The sequence below is a fragment of the Rousettus aegyptiacus genome, unplaced genomic scaffold (assembly GCF_014176215.1).
Source record: "Rousettus aegyptiacus isolate mRouAeg1 unplaced genomic scaffold, mRouAeg1.p scaffold_m13_p_5, whole genome shotgun sequence".
NCBI classification, from domain to species: Eukaryota; Metazoa; Chordata; class Mammalia; order Chiroptera; family Pteropodidae; genus Rousettus; species Rousettus aegyptiacus.
Window position 1 is genome coordinate 25675889 of NW_023416308.1, and position 18098 is coordinate 25693986.

Sequence of the window (18098 nt, forward strand, 5' to 3'; positions counted from 1 at the left end):
CAACTGAATGGGTGAATCCGTGGCTTCAAATAACACCCGCTACTGCGGGCATTTGGAGAAGGAAGCGGGGAGGGTTAAGAAAGCACAAGTTGCAAAGAAGATCCTTGACAGAAGCGAGGCGTTGAGAACAGACCTGAGAAAAGGAAGGGCACTCTGGGCTGAGTGGACAACAGAGTCCAGACGCAAAGCCAGAAAAGCAGCGGGACTCTCCTTTCCCTGGAGATTGTTAGGTGTTCCTGGTGAGGCAAAGGCCCATCTGCAAGTTTCTGCCCAGGTGCTAGCTCCGTTGCTGCCTGCGGACACAGGCCCCTCTCCGCGGCCGGGGAGGCCGGGCCGTCCGGGCCTCGGACTGCCCCACTCCAGCACCCACCGGAGCCGCCAGGCGGAGCGCAGGAGAAGGCGGGGCGCCGCCCGTGCGCTTCCGGGGAAGGGGGGCAGTGTCCCGAAACGCGCCGCACTTCCCCTCGGGCTGGACTGCGGGACCCGCGCCCTAGCCCGCACCGCACATTCCGCAGGGCGGCCCAGCCCCAGCGCAGGTGAGCGCCCAGAGCAGGCGAGGGGAACGGTGGGGCCCCGCGGGGCGGCAGGGAGGGCGAGGTCCAGGGTGGGAGGGCGCCCTCGGGTCTGGCAGGACCTGTGTCCGGCCCTCAGTCTGCACTCCGCCCAGTCCTGGGCACACCTGCCGATCCGCCGCCCCCCTCTCTCCTGCCGCTTTACTTGCTGCCTCGGTCACCTGGAGCACGAAAACAGAATGAAAAAGGTCCTCTGAGACAGCTGTCACCTTCCTGTCTCAAACAAGCTGGTGCAGGGAGCCCTCCTTGAGTTGTAGGGGGAGATCCTGGCTCGGTAGGGTTGTTTCTTCCACGGCCTCCCACAGCCGTCTCTGCTTTGCTCACTGCCTCTCTCTGCTCTTCTGAAGGCCTTTGTGAATGCGTTTCAGAAGAGCGTGGCCTTACCTAGGATGATGACCTGTCAGGCATTCCTTCCGCAGACATTTCACCAACTCACCTGGGATGGGCAACGTGAGAAGTGCTAGAGTGATAGGCCAGGTTCAGTCCTCGGTCCTTCTCCTCTTGGAGACAGACGAGTGAGTTAGAAATCACCACAGGACCCTGATAAATGCAACTCAGAGAGGGGAAGTTCTGTAACTGACACACCTCACCCACAGGGCATCAAGGGTCAGGAATGGCTGACTGTCACAGGAAGTCACGTCTAGTTGTTCTTTAAACTTTTAATTGCACAAATCATAAGTGTACAGCTTACCCATTTTTCACATTTCCTGTGCAACCTGTGCTAGCTCTCCAGATGCCCTCTTATGCCTTTTCAAATCAGGACTTTACCTAAGCGTAACTACTATACTGGATTCCAACATCATAAGATAGTATTACTTGGTTTTGAACTTTGATACATGGAATCCTATGTACTTTTTGTGTATGCCATTTAATACTCAACACATGAGATCCACCCACCTTGTACTTAGCAGTAATTCATATGTTCTCATTGATGTGTAATGTTGCATTGGATGGATAGGCCACAATTTATTTCTACATGCTACTGGACACTTGGATTGATGGACACCAGTTGTTTCCAATTTGGGGTTATTTTAAATAGTACTGCAGAGGCACTCTTGTATTTGTCTTTTGGTGAACATATTAAGCATTTCTGTTGGGTTTGCTCCTAGAGTGAAATTGCTGGATGTGTATATTTTCAGCTTTAGTATATGGTGCCAAACAATATTTTTACTGGTCGAATCAGTTTATACTTTCACTTGCAGTGTGTGATTTCCTGTACCTCCACATCCTTACCTATCCTTGATATTTTCTTTCATGGTAGCCATTTTGCTCAGTGTGTGTGTAGTGGTGGTGTACCGAGGTTTTAATTTGCATTTTTCTGAAGACTAATGACTTGTGCATCTATTCATATATCTAATGGCCATTTGGATTTTTTTTGACAGTGTTCAATTCTTCCACCCATTTTCTAATAGATTTTCTCTTTCACTTAGTAGTTTGTAAAAGTTCTTCAATATTCCGAATAAGAGATATTTATTGAATATGTATTTTTAAAATAAACTCTCTCAGAAGATTGCTTTTTCACTCTCCTTACGATGTGTTTTGACGAACAAAAGTTCTTCATTTTAATGTTTTCCAATTTATTATCTTTTTCCTTATGGTTGTATTATTTAAGTACAATTTAAAAAAATCTTTGCCTACCCCAAGAGATGAGAGTGGGTGAAATGGGTGAAGGGGTCAAAAGGTACAAACTTCCAGTTATAAAATGAGTCTTGGAAATGTGATGTACAGCATGGTGACTATAGTTAATAATACTGTATTGTATATTTGAAAGTTGCTGAGAGTAGGTCTTAAAAGTTCTCATCTCAAGAAAAAATTATAACTGTATGGTGATGGATATTAACTAGACTTATTGCGATGATCATATGCAATATATACATATATCGAATCATTTTGTTGTACACCTGAAACTAATATTATGTCATATGTCAATTATACCTCAATTTTTTAAAAATCAGAAAAATCGTTAAAGTCAGGAAGATAACCTCCTATATTTTCCTCTAAAAGCTATATCATTATTCTCACTTATATCTACCATTCATTTGAAATTAATTTTTTGTATGGTATGATATATGGGTCAAGATTCATTTTTTCACACAAGCCTATCTAAGTTGACCCAGGACCATCTATTAAAAAGGCCATCTTTCCACACTGCACTGCAGTGTCGGCTTTGTCATAAATCAGGTTATACAGATGTGGGTCATTTTCTGGATACTCTGTTCTTCCATTAGTGTGTCTATCCTTGTTCATCAGTATCTCTCTGCCTTAATTACTGTTGCTTTGTAATAAGTCTTTATTTTTCTGGTAGTAGAAATCCTCAGTATTGTTCTTGACCTTAGATATTTTTATCAACCTCCCCCCCTCCCACCCCAAGCCTTTTTCAAAAAAATATAAAAAGTAGTCATTTTGTAAGCTTAAAAGTGGGCTAATGTATAAGGGTGTATAATTGGCATGATTTGTAAACTGTATACATCCATAAATTCACTGCTGACACGATCTATATTAAATATAAAATAAATTCACATAATTTTAGTTTAAAATGACCTTCAGAACATATATAATATAGTTTAAGAAACTGAAATTTTCCAAAGACCAATTTGCCGCTTTTTGCAAAATATAGCAACATTGATTAAAATGCTTCCTATTTATGTTTGGTCAGTAAGATATGCTCCTATGTGACTGGAATACAGCCAATGTTTTGGACTTTAATACTAAGGTAATAATACTTTTGATTTATAATTAAATTAAAATTTATAATAGTAGATGCTTTTACATGCATACACGCACACACACACACACATATGCACTTTTTGACATTTTTTAAGTCTTCAAAACTTACAAAATGTAGTGCTGAAAACCTATGTGCCTTACTATATATCCAGCAAATGTGATTTAATGTAAGTCACAAGACTTCAGTTAATAAACCTGAATTCTGTGACTGTTTTCTGCCTGCTAGAGTTCAATCTTCAATCTGACTTTATAGTAAAATCAGTAGTTTGGAATTTATTTCACAGAATCAACCCCAAGTGCCAGGCACTTTTCAATTATTTCACTGGTTATAAATAACAATATAAATTAAGATCTAGTGCTTCCTTGTATCAGAAATACCTGGTGAACTCTTTAAAAATGCAGATTCTTGGACCTCACTTCTGAACTGTTGAATAAGAATCTCAGGGTATCAATATTTTTAAAAAGCTCTCTAGGCAATAATGAGATACTGCTTGGTTTGAGAACCACTACGTACATAGCCCCCTAGATCAGTCCTTAGGTACATCAGAATCCTGGGGTACTTATTTAAAAATCAGGTTCCCAAGCCTTATGCCCAGAGATTTGAATCAGCAGATTTGGGATGGGGCACAGAAACTGGCATTCTAAACCATTATTGCAATTGGTCTCTGTACTCATTTTCTGTGGTGCAAAACAGGTTACCACGAATTTAGCAGCTTAACGCAACACCTGTTTATTATCTCATAGTTTCTGTGGGACAAGGGCCTGGGCAAGGTTTGATGAGTCTTCTACTGGGGTCTGACCTACCTTCAGTCCATGTGTTAGCTGGAGCTGCAGTGCCATCTGAGACTCAGATGGGGAAAGGTCCACTACCAAGCTTCCTCAGGTGGGCTGCTGTTGGCAGAATTCATCTCCTCGCACTTGTAGGACTGAGGTCTGTTTTCGCTGGTTGTCAGCTGAAGACCACTCAGCTTCTAGCGGCTGTCCGCAGTTGCTTGACATCTGGCCCTCACACAACATGGCAAATTCTACAAAGTCAGCTAGGGAGTCTGCTAAGATGGATTTACACACACATACACACACACACATGCACATATATATGTATGCACATAATATTAATATATATGCTATATTTATATATACATCTTATATATAGTAAATATGCATAGTATATGTGTATTTATACACTCACATGATTTGTTACTATATATGTGTAGTATATATACATACAACACATATACATCATATATATAGTGTAACATAATCTTCTGAGTGACATCCCATAGCCTTTGCCATATTCTGTAGGTGAGAAATCATGGGTTCTGCCCACACTCACAGGTGTGAACATGGGAGCCATCCTAGGGTCATCACGGTCTGCAAAACCACTCTTAGAAATACTGAATTGTGTCTGTCAAGCGATTAACAATTAAATCCAGCTCTTTAAGTGACATTGTCCTGCAGGTCTTAATGACTGCTGCCCTGACAAGTGTTTTAGCAAGTGTTTCAGATAAAAACTTAGTCTTTGAAACCAGTGTTCTTAAAGTCAAAATCAGGTGAAGTATAAATGATCATTTATTCTTTTCAACAAGTTAAACCTTTAAATAAGACCACTTTTTAGCACTCACATCCAATGCTTTTTCATTCATTAGCCTGACATACAGTAAAAAGACAGTGTATTTAGCTTCCTACTGCTGCTGTAACAAATCACTGCAAACTTAGTGGCTTAATGCAAATTTGTTGTCTTAACTGTTGTGATCACAGAAGTCTAAATCAGCAGAGGTGTGTTCCTTCTAGAAGCTCTAGGGAAGAAGCCGTGTTCTTGATTTTTCCAGCTTCTAGAGGCTCCCCACATTCCTTGCTTGCAGTCCCAGATTACATCGACCTGTTTATGTTGTCACATCTCCTCTCACTTTGATCCTCCTGCCTTCCTCTTATAAGACCCCTGTGATTACTTTGAGCCCACCTAGATAATCCAGGATGATCTTTCCATCTCAAGATTCTTAAACACATCTGCAAAGTCCCTTTTTGCCATGTAAGATAGCATAGTCACTGGTTCTGAGGATTAGGCTGTGGACATTTTGGGGGGACCATTATCCTATCTACCACGGATAGTGATTACAGCTTAACATGAATGTAGTGTGAATTATATATATTCTAATGAAATACCTCCTTAAGTTTCAGTACATTCCCAATGTAAGAGGTGAGATACTGGATAATACTTCATACACTTTGGATTTTATACAGAACAGTGAAACTTCATAATATTTCTCTGACATAAGCTCCTACATATTGGAAAAGCACTTTAAAAAATACTAAAGGTATCACACTGCTGCTTTTTTTTTTTTTGAAGACACTCTTTACTAATTTTCTATCAAGTCTGTAATTATCTACAAAGTATGTATTTAGATATATATTATTCTATTTCATGACTTTTTAAAAAAGCACAAGGAAACATGACTGCACGTAAAGCCACACAGCAGATCACAGAATTGACTGAACTGGTGATTAGCCCTTCCAGTTAGAAAGTTGGGTTCATTATCTTCGTATCTGCTTTGCTGCTATGCCTCCTAAATCTCATATAACTATTACTAAATCTTGTAAAGATTAAAGCATATTTGAATGTGATAGCTCTACAGCCTCAGCTGCACAAGGACTTAAAAGTAACAAGGAAGCTGCTGTGGAATTTTAGACTCCAGGAAGTAGACAGTGTATATAGATGGCTAATGGAAGTTATTTGCTATTGTGCTCAATTATACTCTGTCAAAGATGCTGTTATTTCCTGTGTTTAAACTTTTCTATAACATTAGTCATAAGGACTTAATACTAACTCACTTCCAGTGACATATGCTGTTAGGCAAATGAATTTCTTCTTAACCAAGCAATGAAAAAGACAGTTATTCCAAATCAGCACATATTGCCAGAAGGGCAAGTAATTTCATAAAATGAGAAACTTAAACTTTTAAATCTACATCTGTTGAGTAAATTAAAGTGTTATGTTAATTTTTAATCTGTAGGCTATCATTAAAACATCAAATTCTTCTCCAGTTTGTAAGTGTATCAAGCCCAAATAATGAATTATAAAATTAAAATTAAATCGAAAAAATATTTAAATACTATAAAAACTAAGTGATATTCTGTCTTCTACTGAAGGGAAAAAGGATATTTTGAAAGGCTGAAATGAAGATGTCGAGAGAGAGCAACCCCTGATCTGGAAAAGGATTGCAAAACCTGACAGTGGTTATCAGGCACTGTCTTAACTTCAGCCTAGCACATATGCTGTTTGAAATCCAGAGAATATTAGGCAGGAAAAGAAACACATACACTTGCTAATGTTCACCTTCGTGTCCTTTCGGCTGGCTTAGCAGCTAACTGCTTTTCTCTTTCAACTATATCTCTGGTTCCTGCCACCCATTCTAACTTTTATTTCTGCCCTGCCTTGCTGCTGAAGTATTTTTTTTTTTATTCTTGAACTTTGATATATTTTCATGAACCAACCACATCTCTTATCTTATATTCATCATAGCATAAGGGTGCTTAGCGTTTAGCAGTGAATGAAGCATTATTGTTCAACATAGAATGACATTCTTTACGTTTTGAAACCCTTTATTTCAGTGTGTCTAACAGTACAAGTTTTTCTATGTAAGTTCTCAGGGGCTTTGTTTTCAACTCTGCAGATCCTGCAAAGAGTGAGGAATCAGTCTTCTGCCAGTTGCTCCACAGCTCTAGAGCCAAGCTCTCTACCAGCCCTTCATCTGCAGCTCTGTCTTGTGTCAGGGCAAGTTCTGCCCACAGGGTGTCCTTCCAGAAACCTCAGCTGAAAGAGCCTCCACCATCAGGGACATCCCTGTCATTGTGGTGGGAAGAGAATATGGCAGGCTGTCCACCTAAGGTATTCCTGGTCCTTTGCATTTCCATATAAATTTGGAAGCAGTTTGACAATCTCTTCCCCCCAAATCAACCAAAAACCTTCTGGAATGTGGGATAGCATTGATCTAGATATTAGTTTGGGGAAAATTGATGACAATATTGAGTCTTCTAAATAGGAACATAGTATGTCCCTCCAATATCTAGATGATTTTAAATACATACTAACCCATGCTATTTTCTGAGCATTCTATGCTATGTACCATCAGTACTTTACATAAATTAGCCCATGTAATCTTCTAGTATGACTTCCATTTCACAGATGGAGTAGCTAAAGCTTAGCAAGATCAAGTAGCTACCAGTCAAAGGCCACCGTTAATAAAAAGTGAGAATCAAGTAGCTACCAATCAAAGGCCACAGTTAATAAAAGGTGAGAATCCAGGCACTCGGCCTTCACCATCTGTAGTCTTTACCACTATTTGACACTACATCCCTAAGTTGACAGCTGAGGGAGGGAGGGAGGGAGGGGGAGGTAGATAAAGAGAGTTACTCAGGGGAAGGCAGACTTAGAGAAAAAGTTATCCAAGGTTTCTTACATGTGTTCTCTCCTGCTAAGCGTCTGTTTTTCTGGATACATAATTATTTGCCCAAATAGTAATTGTCCTTCTCCTATTTCAGCATTTACACAGCTCTGTAAAGAGCTGCCTGCCAGCTGCCGTTCCCCAGATCCAGAATGCACTCCAGGCCAGACGGAGCAGAGAGCAGACTCTCTACTGGTCATGCTGAACTCATATTCTGTAAGTCTAACCACACCACACAGATGTGGGTTCATCTAGAAACCAACCCCAATCATAGTGGTGTCTCCCCCATGAGGGTTGATGAACCCAATTAGAGACTGAGTCTCTGTCAGGTATTAGGAGAAAATATCAGACCTCACCCCCTGGGACTGAGAGTAAGGTAAGTACAGCTTTTGTGATTCATTCTCTCTGACTCTTGTAGGATGGCTGTTCCATGAAGTCAATACTGGGTCCCCACCCTTCTCCCGCCTTCCCAATGCCTGGTCTCATGGGGTTAGTTGTGAGTCCAAAACTATGGCATCATCCACCTCCTTCCCAGCTCCTGGCTCCCGGTCTAAGAAGCCTCTGGGCAAGATGGCTGGTGAGTTGAAGCAGACTCCTAATGCTGCTACTCTTGCTCCTGTGAGTGTAGTCCTTATATTCCTACTGGCAAGTGGAAGGCCTGCCTGGCCCAAAACACAGAGGAGAGAAGCAGAGAGGCTGACAATAGAGGGACAGGAGGAAGAGCGAGGTCCCGCTTTGGCCTCAGTGTCTAGATGCTTTGTGGTGTGTGAAGAGAGGAAGTGTGCATCAGTGGAACCTTCAGTTCTTCTGGCTCACAGATTTTCCAGGCAGTGTCAGTTAATTTTCCTAGCCTTGAAACCGTGGTACTAAGTGTTTAACATTGTGTCTCTTACCATCTAAATCTTTCAGAACCATTCAAAAGCAGCAGCCAGGCAGAGACAGAAAACAAATCTCCAGAACACCACTACCAAAAGCTGGGGAGGCTGGGTTGAAATCAAATGCTGGAGAGGCTGAGTTAAAATCATTATGGAGTACTGACAATACACCAGACACTGCATTATCTCAGTGAATCAACAGCAACTAAAATGAACCCATTTTACAGATGAGGAGATAGAAAGACTGATTTGCTTAAGGTCAAAAAGAAAGCCAATAGCAGGTCCACAATCAGGTTTTCGTCTGACTTCAAAGTATAGCCCCTGAATCACTAAGCTCTATGTTCTCCAGGTACTCTGAGCAATAGCCCTCTTCTATACTTTCTTTTTACCCATTTAGCAACAATCTAGGATTTCTCAGGGTCGATCAGATTCCAGTCCCTCCCATAATGGTAGCCTGCCTTAATCCAAATTCACCTCCCCTCAGTGCTGAAAGTGGATTTGGGGACTGAACCCACTCTGGTTGACTAGTCACCTCTAGCAGAAATTCTGGTTAGGGTAGGCTGGAGTGCCAGAAATCGAAGGACCATCTTTCCCAATCAAGCCGCTAAAAGACTTTTTTGCTATTGTTGCTTTCATATTTTTGTTACACCAAAGCTTTTTAAAAAATTGAGAGGTGTACTTGACATACAACATTATATTGCAAAATGATCAGGTTTAGTTAACTAAACCAAGGGTTTAGTTAACATCCGTTACCATATATACAGAATTTTTTTTTCTTGTACTGAGAACTTTTAAGATCGACTTCCTTAGCAACTTTCAAATATGCAATAGAATATTAATTATAATTGCTTGCTGATCTTTACACCCCAGGACTTATAAAACAGCCAGAGTTTTTATGACTTCCTAAAACCTTTAAAGATAGTGGAAACTTTGGGCATATCCTAAGAGATGTGGAGAATAACTGGGCAGTAGATCTGAGAATCAGGTGGTGTTGGCCTGTGCAGAAAAGTGGGCAGGATTTCGCGCCCCTCCTCACTCCTCTGTGCGACTGGGAGCAGGTGACCTGGTGAGAATTCAGCCCTGAGCAGAGTTTCTCCCGCAGACTGGCTCAGGCAGGCCCTGTCGAAGAAGCCCAAGGAAAAGCCTATTTCCCAGGAAAGCACCCCCAGTGACGCGCCGCAGCCGAGTTCGCGGGAAGTCCACTCACCCCCGAGCCTCAGCTCGGCCACGTCGGCGGTGTCTCCTGCGCCCTCCCACGAGGGCACCACCAGCAATAACAGCAGCGGCCGCTGGAGCAGGGACTACGACGTGTGCGTGTGCCACAGCGAGGAGGACCTGGCGGCTGCGCAGGAGCTGGTCGCCTACCTAGAGGGCAGCTCTGCGAGCCTGCGCTGCTTCCTGCAGCTTCGCGATGCGGCCCCAGGCGGCGCCATCGTGTCCGAGCTCTGCCGGGCACTAGACAGTAGCCACTGCCGCGTGCTGCTTATCACGCCCGGCTTCTTGAGTGACCCGTGGTGCAGGTATCAGATGCTGCAGGCCCTGAGCCAGGCCCCGGGTGCCGAGGGCCGCACCATCCCCTTGCTCTCAGGCCTGGCCAGGGCCGCCTACCCCGCGGAGCTCCGCTTCATGTACTTCGTGGATGGCCGGGGCCCGGACCACGGCTTCCGCCAAGTCAAGGAGGCCGTCCTGCGCTGTAAGCTATGCAAGGAGGGGAAGGTGAGGGGGTCAGCGTCTGATCTGCTTGGGCATTCAGGAGACAGCCCCTGTAACCCAGTAGTTCAAAACGCAAACTTTGTAAGGTACTGTGCCGTAGGCAGTTACTTAACCCCTCTGTGCGTGGGTTTCCTCACTGGGAAGTTGAGAATGATACCATATCCCTCAGTAAGTACATACACTAAGTAAACGATCAGAGTAGGGCCTGACACTTGTCAAGTCTGCCATTATTATCATGATTAGTATTCACAATATGAGTTTTTCTCACCGAGGTCAGATTGGAGATAGCCACCGAGAGCTGGGAAAATGCCAAGAGGGGCACTGGTTTAGTAAGGCTAGGCGGTGCAAAACAGTAGAGCGGAATTGCCTCTGAAGTGTATCCAGGGGAGGGAGTCATATTACAGTGGGTTTAGAAGTACAATAGATTAAAAGGTACACAGATGCTGGATTAGGAGAGAATGACAAGCCCCGTGATTCTGTTTGGCCTCTTTCAGATCTGCAGACTCTCGGCTGACACTTCTTATATCACTATGGGACCCAGAAAGTTGGCAGAAATCTGGAAATCCAGATAGAGAGCCCAGGCCTTGGATCCAGCAGGTGTGACGAAGCCTAAGGAACCAGAGTTGGCAGCACTTTATATATGATCCTGGGATTGGATTGCCCAACAGGCTTCCCTTACTGTGGGCTCCCCAGGAAGGCCCTGGGGAAGCTGGGGACTTCCCCAGGAAGGACATGGGGAAGCCAGAAACTGGAAGTAGCAGGAGGAGGTGCTGATACCAAGATTACTACCAATATTTGGCCTCCTGCCTAATTGGACATGAGTCTGGCACATCCCTATGCCGTCTTCCCCTGGGACAGGCACTGGTGTAGAGATGCATGCCTCCTGAAAAGGTGACTCACCTAATGAATGAGCTAGAAGCCTAGAGTGAATGAGCATGCCTCAGAGTGAATGGTTTTTTCATTTGCCTGGAACAGACGTCAGGAGAAAGCCACAGGTACCAAGTTCTTCACATTCACACTGCTACCATTCTTTCCTCAGTGACATCATTCACTTCAGAAAGCTATATGAAAGATGCACTGAGTACTTGTCCTGTATTTTTACTGCATGTGTGTCACTAAAGACCAAACCTAGAGAGCATTCTGAATAGACAGGAGAGGGCAGGGAGCAGGTGGGGTGAAGAAAAGGAAAGCTCTGACCTTGTACCTGGGATCAAAAGCCCAGGTAAATGTTTTGACATATGGGAGCCTTATCAGAGGTCTGGCTAGAACTCATGCTTTACCTTTGCATTGAGGGGAATCGCATTTTTCTTTTGACAGGTGCCTATGTACCTTGTAGGACAGTTAAGATTTCATTCATCTGTGCTCAGTAAGTTTGTTGTTAAACCGAAATGAATTTCTTGTTCCTCCAATGTGTACTTTTGTGCCTCTTCTCTCACTTCCCCCTACCATGTTCCCTCCTTTTACTGAAAAAAATTAATACATAGGTAAATTTAAATTGAGATACATTGGCGTATAACATTGTATATTTCAGGTGCACAAATCGGTATTTGTATATATTGTGAAAAAATTTTATATTTTTAACTATGAATTATTTTATTACATACAAAAGGACTAAAGCACACTATAATGTACACTCATGTACCTACCACGAGGCAAAACCTTATAATCCCAAGGATGCTCCCTTTGTGCCCTTAACGATTCTCCTCCCTCATCTCACTGGAAGTAACTACTATTCTGAATTTTGAATTCATCATTCTTAGGTTTTTGTCTTGAAATTTATTGCATACGTGTGAATCCCTGACAATATATTTACTTTCACATGGCTTATACTTTACAGCAATTTTTTTTTGGTTTACCACGTAAGATTTATCCATGTTGAGGCATGTAACTCCAGTAAATTCACTTCCATTCCATTATGTAAACATACTACTATTTACAAATGAACATTTGGTTGTTTCTTGTTTTTTGTTTTTTTGTTTTTGTTTTTTTTTGCTGTAAAAACAATAAGCCTCTGAACATTTTTGTACATATTTCCATAAGTAAGATTTTCTAGGATTTAGCCTAGATGGGTAACAACTGGGTAATAAAGAATACACATCTTCAGTTATGGTAGAAGATATCAAATTTTCTTCCAAATTGGTTGTGCCAATTTATGTTCCTACCATTTGTGTACAAGTTCCCACTTTTTCATATTAACACTTAGAATTATCAGATTTTAAAGTGTTTGCTAATCTGGTGGCTGAAAACTGGTATCTTATTATCAAAATATTCTTATTTTTCTTACCTTTTTAATACAAATTTGATGAATCATATATTCAACACCCAGCTTCAACAGTTATCAACTCCGAGTTAAGCTTGTATCAATAACCCTACTCATTCCCTCTGCGATCTTTTGAAGCAAATCCCAGACATTATTTTATTCCTCCATACTTAAGTTTAAATTATTAGAAGTTTTTAAAAATACGACAATATAACAGTATCTTTTAAAGAATGGAATTTTTATTTTTTTAATATAAAAACTTTTACCTATACTTTGCAGTCTATGTTTTTGTGTCTTATTTAGGAAACCCTTCCTTAATCCTATATTTTGTTCTGGAAGTTATTTCACACAGAGGTCTTTACTCCACCTGGATGTTTTGTTTGGGTTTGTTTTTGTTACTATTGCTCTGGGCTTATAAATCAGAGATCTGATTTTTTTTTTTTTCTATTTGAACAGCCATTATTTACTGACCAGTCCATCCTTTCCTTCACTGATTGTGATGTTACTGCTTTCTCATATGCGAGGGGTCTAGTCTGGCTTCTCCAGACTCCTTCATTTGTGTGTGTGTATCCCTGTATCAGGGCACAAGGACTTACTATGGTTTTTAATAAGCCTTGATAACATAGGGCAATCCTTCCCACTCTTCTTATTCATCAAAATCACTTTGACTTTCCTTCTTCCTTTACTTTTTCATAGAAATTGCTTATTCAGGTTCTGGGAGAATGCCTGTTTTTTTTTTTTTTTTTTTTTTTTTTTTTTTTTTTTTTTGCTTTTTTCTCAATTGGATTTAAACTGAATTGATTCATTTGGGAAGATGTTTTTATGATATCGAATCTTTTTCTTCATAAAAATGGTATGTGTTCATTTATTGATGTCTTTAAATGTATTTCAATAAAGCCCTATAATCTTTTCAGTGTGGGTCAGTCACATCTTTTATTAGATTTATTCCATGGTACTTCATATTTCCTGTTACTACTTTAAAAGTTAATTTTAAATTTTATTTAATTATTACTAGTAGTAAGGATTGCAATTTATTTTGTATACTGATCTAATATTAAGCAACTCCCTCAATTATTTATAAGACCATAGATATTTGTTGAATTTCTAAATGACAATCATATAATATGCAAAACAAAACCTTTAGTTTCCTGTCTTTTTGTGCTGCCTGGAACTGCCAGTAACATGCTGAAAGTGACAGCAGCAGCCATCTTTGTCTCATTCATGATTTCAAACGGAAGATGTCAAACATTTCACCATTGAATGTGATATGTTACTTTTAGGCTTGGTCTCTAAAACCTCCCTTATGATACTCTTTTCCCATCTTTTGGCTGACTTAACTTGGATGACCTGTGTTGTCTGTGGGAAATCCTGGATCTCTGAATGACTATGTAGAGCCCTCATCAATGCCTACTAGTCGCTGGTGGCTTTGTCTTGTATTAACTATGTAACAGGACATTATTTGCTCTAATGTGGTTTGCGCCATACCAGTGAGTGGGATTTAGACTCTTATTGAATTAAGCCATAGATATCAGGAGTTTATTTTTTATAACACATAGCAGTACTTTACTTAATGCACATATCAAAAGCATTATAAATTTGCAAGTAAAAGTATCTAAGCAGATGACTTTTTTCCCCTCTAAAAACTGGGAGGAAGGAGGGAATGGAGAAGGGATCTTGAATCAAGTCAGATTAGCTTTAAATTTATCTTCAGTTCTAAACCAGTTTAAAAGAGAGCAAGTATACATTAGTTTAGCGAGATATTCTGTAAAAAAAAAAAAAAGAAAGAAAAAAAGCTACAACCAAGAAATTTTGTAAAATGTGACCTATGAGCCATCTGAAGAGTAATAATATATAGCAAATTAAATACTCTGAAAACGAAGGCACTAAATCAGATCTGAAAACTATAACCCATCTTCCAAATATGACCCATTGCCTGTTTTTTAAAAAAATTTATTCCAATTAAAAAAATAAGTGATATTTGTCGCAAGTTTTTGGTTTGGTACATATATTTTAACAATTTCTAAGTGTCTTGCTGTTTCTAGTTAAGAGTTTTACTTATCCTAAATGAGTTTTAAATTTAACCTAGAATTTCCACATCTACTGAGATGTGGGTTTTTTCCTCCCTTTTAAATCACTTCATATAGTGAATAAAATTAGATTTTCTAATGTTAAGCCAGCCCTACATTACTGGGGTAAACTTGAGTTGACCATGACGTATTATTACCTTTGTTATGAACTGCAGGATTCAAGTTGCTAACATTTTTTTTAGGCTTTACATCTATGTTCATATACAGGATCAGCCCATAATTGTCCTCGTATTATTGCTCTGGTTGTGTTACCAAAGTTACACTAGCTTTATAAAATAGTTGGGGGGTGGTCCCTTTTTTTTATTCATTGAAGAGTTTAAGTTTGAGACTGTTCCTTGAAATTTTGGCACACTGATCTGTAAATCTACTGGGCCTAGCATTTTCTTTATGGGAAGATTTAAGACTGCAATTTCAATGTGTTACGGATTTATAGATCTATTTAATTATAGATCTCTCTCTCCTGGAGTCAGTTTGGCATAGAATAAAAAGTCTACAAAGAATACAATACTGGCTTAAATTGATTTTCAGTATGAATTTCCTGGATTATGTAGGCAGTAGGAATCTGAATTTTAAACCTGCATGAAAATTGGCTTGTGGTTATACATTTTCAGGGGATATTTTTTCTTCCCTCCAGAGCCAGATGTGGAGGCAGGTAAGTTTCCTAAATATCTTGTCTCCTTTAGTGGGGCATCTTTTTTTAAATAGTTGGCCCTTTCATTGAGGTGGTGGACCTCTAGAGATCTGGGTTCTATGGTAAGTTCTCTCTTCCAAATCCTCAGCTGACACAAGTCCAGGTCTTGTCTCCTGTGCTTTCAATATCACATTTAAAGCTCAAGGGTCTGAATTTATAGAAACCAGAATTCACTCTTAGAATTTCAGCTTCAATATCACTGACCATTCTTTAGATTCATGCTCCTACATTTTTCGTTTCTTAAAATTTTATTTTCTTGAGAGCTGTAATGTAACCAAAAGGATGTTTTTAATTTTGCATCCAGAATGTTCAGGTGTTTTCAGCTGACATGTTTTTAGGGTCTCTAGCCTAATACCTGAAATGGAAGTGTCTAGTCCTTCTTTAAATTAAAAAAATTGGGGAGAAGTTTTGAGATTCCTCTAGAAGACTGAAGGATTGATGGTTATAGATAGACTAGGGCTTTCTGGTAATAACCTTCTAATAAAGTACTGTCCAGTTGAACTTACTGTGAAGGAAATGATCCACATCTGTGCTGTTCAATATGGTAGCCACTAACCACATGTGGCTATCAAGCACTTGAAACGTGGCTATATGACTGAGGAGCTGAATTTTTAATGGTATCTATTTCTAATTAACTTAAATGAAAATAGCTACATGTGGCTAATAGCTATTGGATGGGACAATGCAGAGCCTTCTGTTTTCAAACAAGCTAAACTTAAAAAATCAACAACAGAAAAGACCTCTGAAGCCAACTGAAGCTCTATGGGTCCCTTGCACTCTGCTGTCTGGTATTCTAATAGGTCCTCTGGTGGCTAAGGCTTCCTGTGAGCTCATCCTTCCCTTGAGCCAGTGCTTCTTAGGACCAGAATTCTGACCTTACGGATATTTTAATCAGAATTTTAACTGCATTGCTGAATTTTCTGCTAATGAATAAATTTTCTACAATTTCATTTTCTCTCCTTTGCTCACCACGTTTTAGCCATAAGGGCCATTCCTGTTTTTAAAAAATATCAAGCTCATTACTACTTAAGGTCTTTAGCATCTGCTATCCACTCTGCCTGACATACACTTTCCTGGCTTTTCCCTTTTTATCATTCAAGTGTTAGCTCAATGTCACCTCTTGAGAGACCACCCATGACCACCTTATTTAAAGTCCTCCCTATACCTAGGCTTTATTACATTGTTCTGTTTTATTCTATATATAGCACAGTAATCATTACCTAGAATTATATTTAACTGATCTCCATTTGAATATGAACTCTACAAAAGTAGAGGTCTCTTCTGCCTTATTCAGGACTGACAGTGTCTGGCACATAGAAAATTGAGTCCTAGAGAGGGTTAAATGACTTCCCCGAAGTTGCATAGCTAGTCAGAATTGGGGCCAGACTTCATGGTTCCCACTTCAGGGCTCTTTTTGTTAAAACACAGCCATTCTGCTCAAAAATTTTTTCCAGTTACAAGAAAGAAAAATATGAAGGGGGCAGAAAGAGAAAGCAAAGAAGGAAAGAGGAAGGAAGAGCACATCACCTAGAAATTTTAAGATCAGGGCCTTGGAGTTTTGAGTAGGTTTTGCTATTGCCATTTGCCCTCAGAACATTTTGTTTTAGTGCTGCACACAATTTATAACCTCTTATTGTATATTACCAGAAAGTGAGGGAATTACCCTGGAAACTTGTGAACAAACAACAGATGTTTCTGATTGAAGATAATTATTCCAGATCTTAAGCTTCCCCTACTAATTCTCTTTGCTTCACAAAAACAATTCGCCTTTTATCAACTCTTAATATGTATTTCTGGTATAAATAATCAACCCCAAAGCAAAGTGTCCTTGACATATAGTACATTTCATGATTTACTGACTGAAAATTGCGAAAATTGCCCCCCTCATTATTTTATCAGAAAAAAACAAACTCAAAATAAAACTAAGATGGGCAAAAAATAAAATTTGTGACTGAAATTTGCTGTATCAAATCTTGACAAAATTTAGAACTGCCAAATAATGCCAAGGAAAAGGGAACTAGCCAGATATAATGGGCACAAAAGAAACTTGTAAAGGCAGAAATTTTATATCCTCCCTCCCCCCGCCCTCCAAGAAAAAAAGAGAAGAAACTCTGATAGATATATCATATTCTGGAGCAAATCACATCCTAGGATAGCACAGTTAACCCGTGGGCAAACTAGGTGGAGGCGCAGAAGCCCCCGCCCTGGAAGAAAAACAGCAGGTGATGGGAATTTATTTTTGCCCTTATCCACTCACCTTTCTTTTCGTTAAGAAGAAAAAAATTGAACGCGATGAAAATTCTGTAAAATGAAAATGGGTGAAAAACAGAAACGGTTTAAGTGCTCTCTACCAAAAAAAAAAAAATCAAGAAATAAGATCTCAACAGATTAGTTTCAGAAGCATTCCTTCCACGCTAACTAATCAGTGTCGGTATAATTCTTAATTCTTGTTAAAATGTCTGTATTCAAACAAAGTGTTAAAGCCTTAGGAGTGGGCAGGGGTGGCCTCCCCACCGCTGCACCCCTAGTTAGCCTGTTTAGTGACTCGCTGCCTTATCTCTTCCCTCAGCGCTGGCCCCAACGCAGGATGACCAACACAGGAGAGCTACCGCAGCAACTTGCATGAAAAATGCTCATCGGGACAAGTCGCAGGGGTTTAGCGCGGAAGCCTCGGCGCGGAGCATGTCGGGAGTTGTAGTAGCAGCCAGCCGCGCAAACGAGCGGGGCGCAT

The 18098-nt window shown here is 40.3% G+C and overlaps 1 protein-coding gene across 4 annotated transcripts; it reads left to right on the top strand.

The window, feature by feature from the left end:
• The first annotated feature begins 413 nt into the window (after positions 1–413).
• Positions 414–14381, top strand: LOC107507804 (TIR domain containing adaptor protein). 4 transcript variants are annotated; one of them, XM_036221943.1, is made up of 7 exons: positions 414–536; positions 6971–7185; positions 7483–7590; positions 7839–7957; positions 8160–8318; positions 9719–10332; positions 10824–14381. In XM_036221943.1, exons 5-7 carry the CDS (start codon positions 8252–8254, stop codon positions 10899–10901), a joined length of 759 nt encoding a protein of 252 aa, XP_036077836.1. In that variant the 5' UTR covers positions 414–536; positions 6971–7185; positions 7483–7590; positions 7839–7957; positions 8160–8251; the 3' UTR covers positions 10902–14381. The 4 variants fall into 4 exon arrangements, with proteins under 4 accessions (XP_036077836.1, XP_036077834.1, XP_015994615.2 ...); XM_036221941.1 differs by lacking the exon at positions 7483–7590; XM_016139129.2 differs by lacking the exon at positions 7483–7590 and having other exon boundaries at positions 9719–10309.
• Positions 14382–18098: the final 3717 nt, after the last annotated feature.

Excerpts from the sequence above, each read along its gene's own strand:
- LOC107507804 (XM_036221943.1), top strand. The coding sequence starts at position 8,252 with ATGGCATCATCCACCTCCTTCCCAGCTCCTGGCTCCCGGTCTAAGAAG. Across the intron at positions 8,319-9,718 it reads GCCTCTGGGCAAGATGGCTG|ACTGGCTCAGGCAGGCCCTG; the intron begins GTGAGTTGAAGC and ends TTTCTCCCGCAG. Across the intron at positions 10,333-10,823 it reads AGCTATGCAAGGAGGGGAAG|ATCTGCAGACTCTCGGCTGA; the intron begins GTGAGGGGGTCA and ends GGCCTCTTTCAG.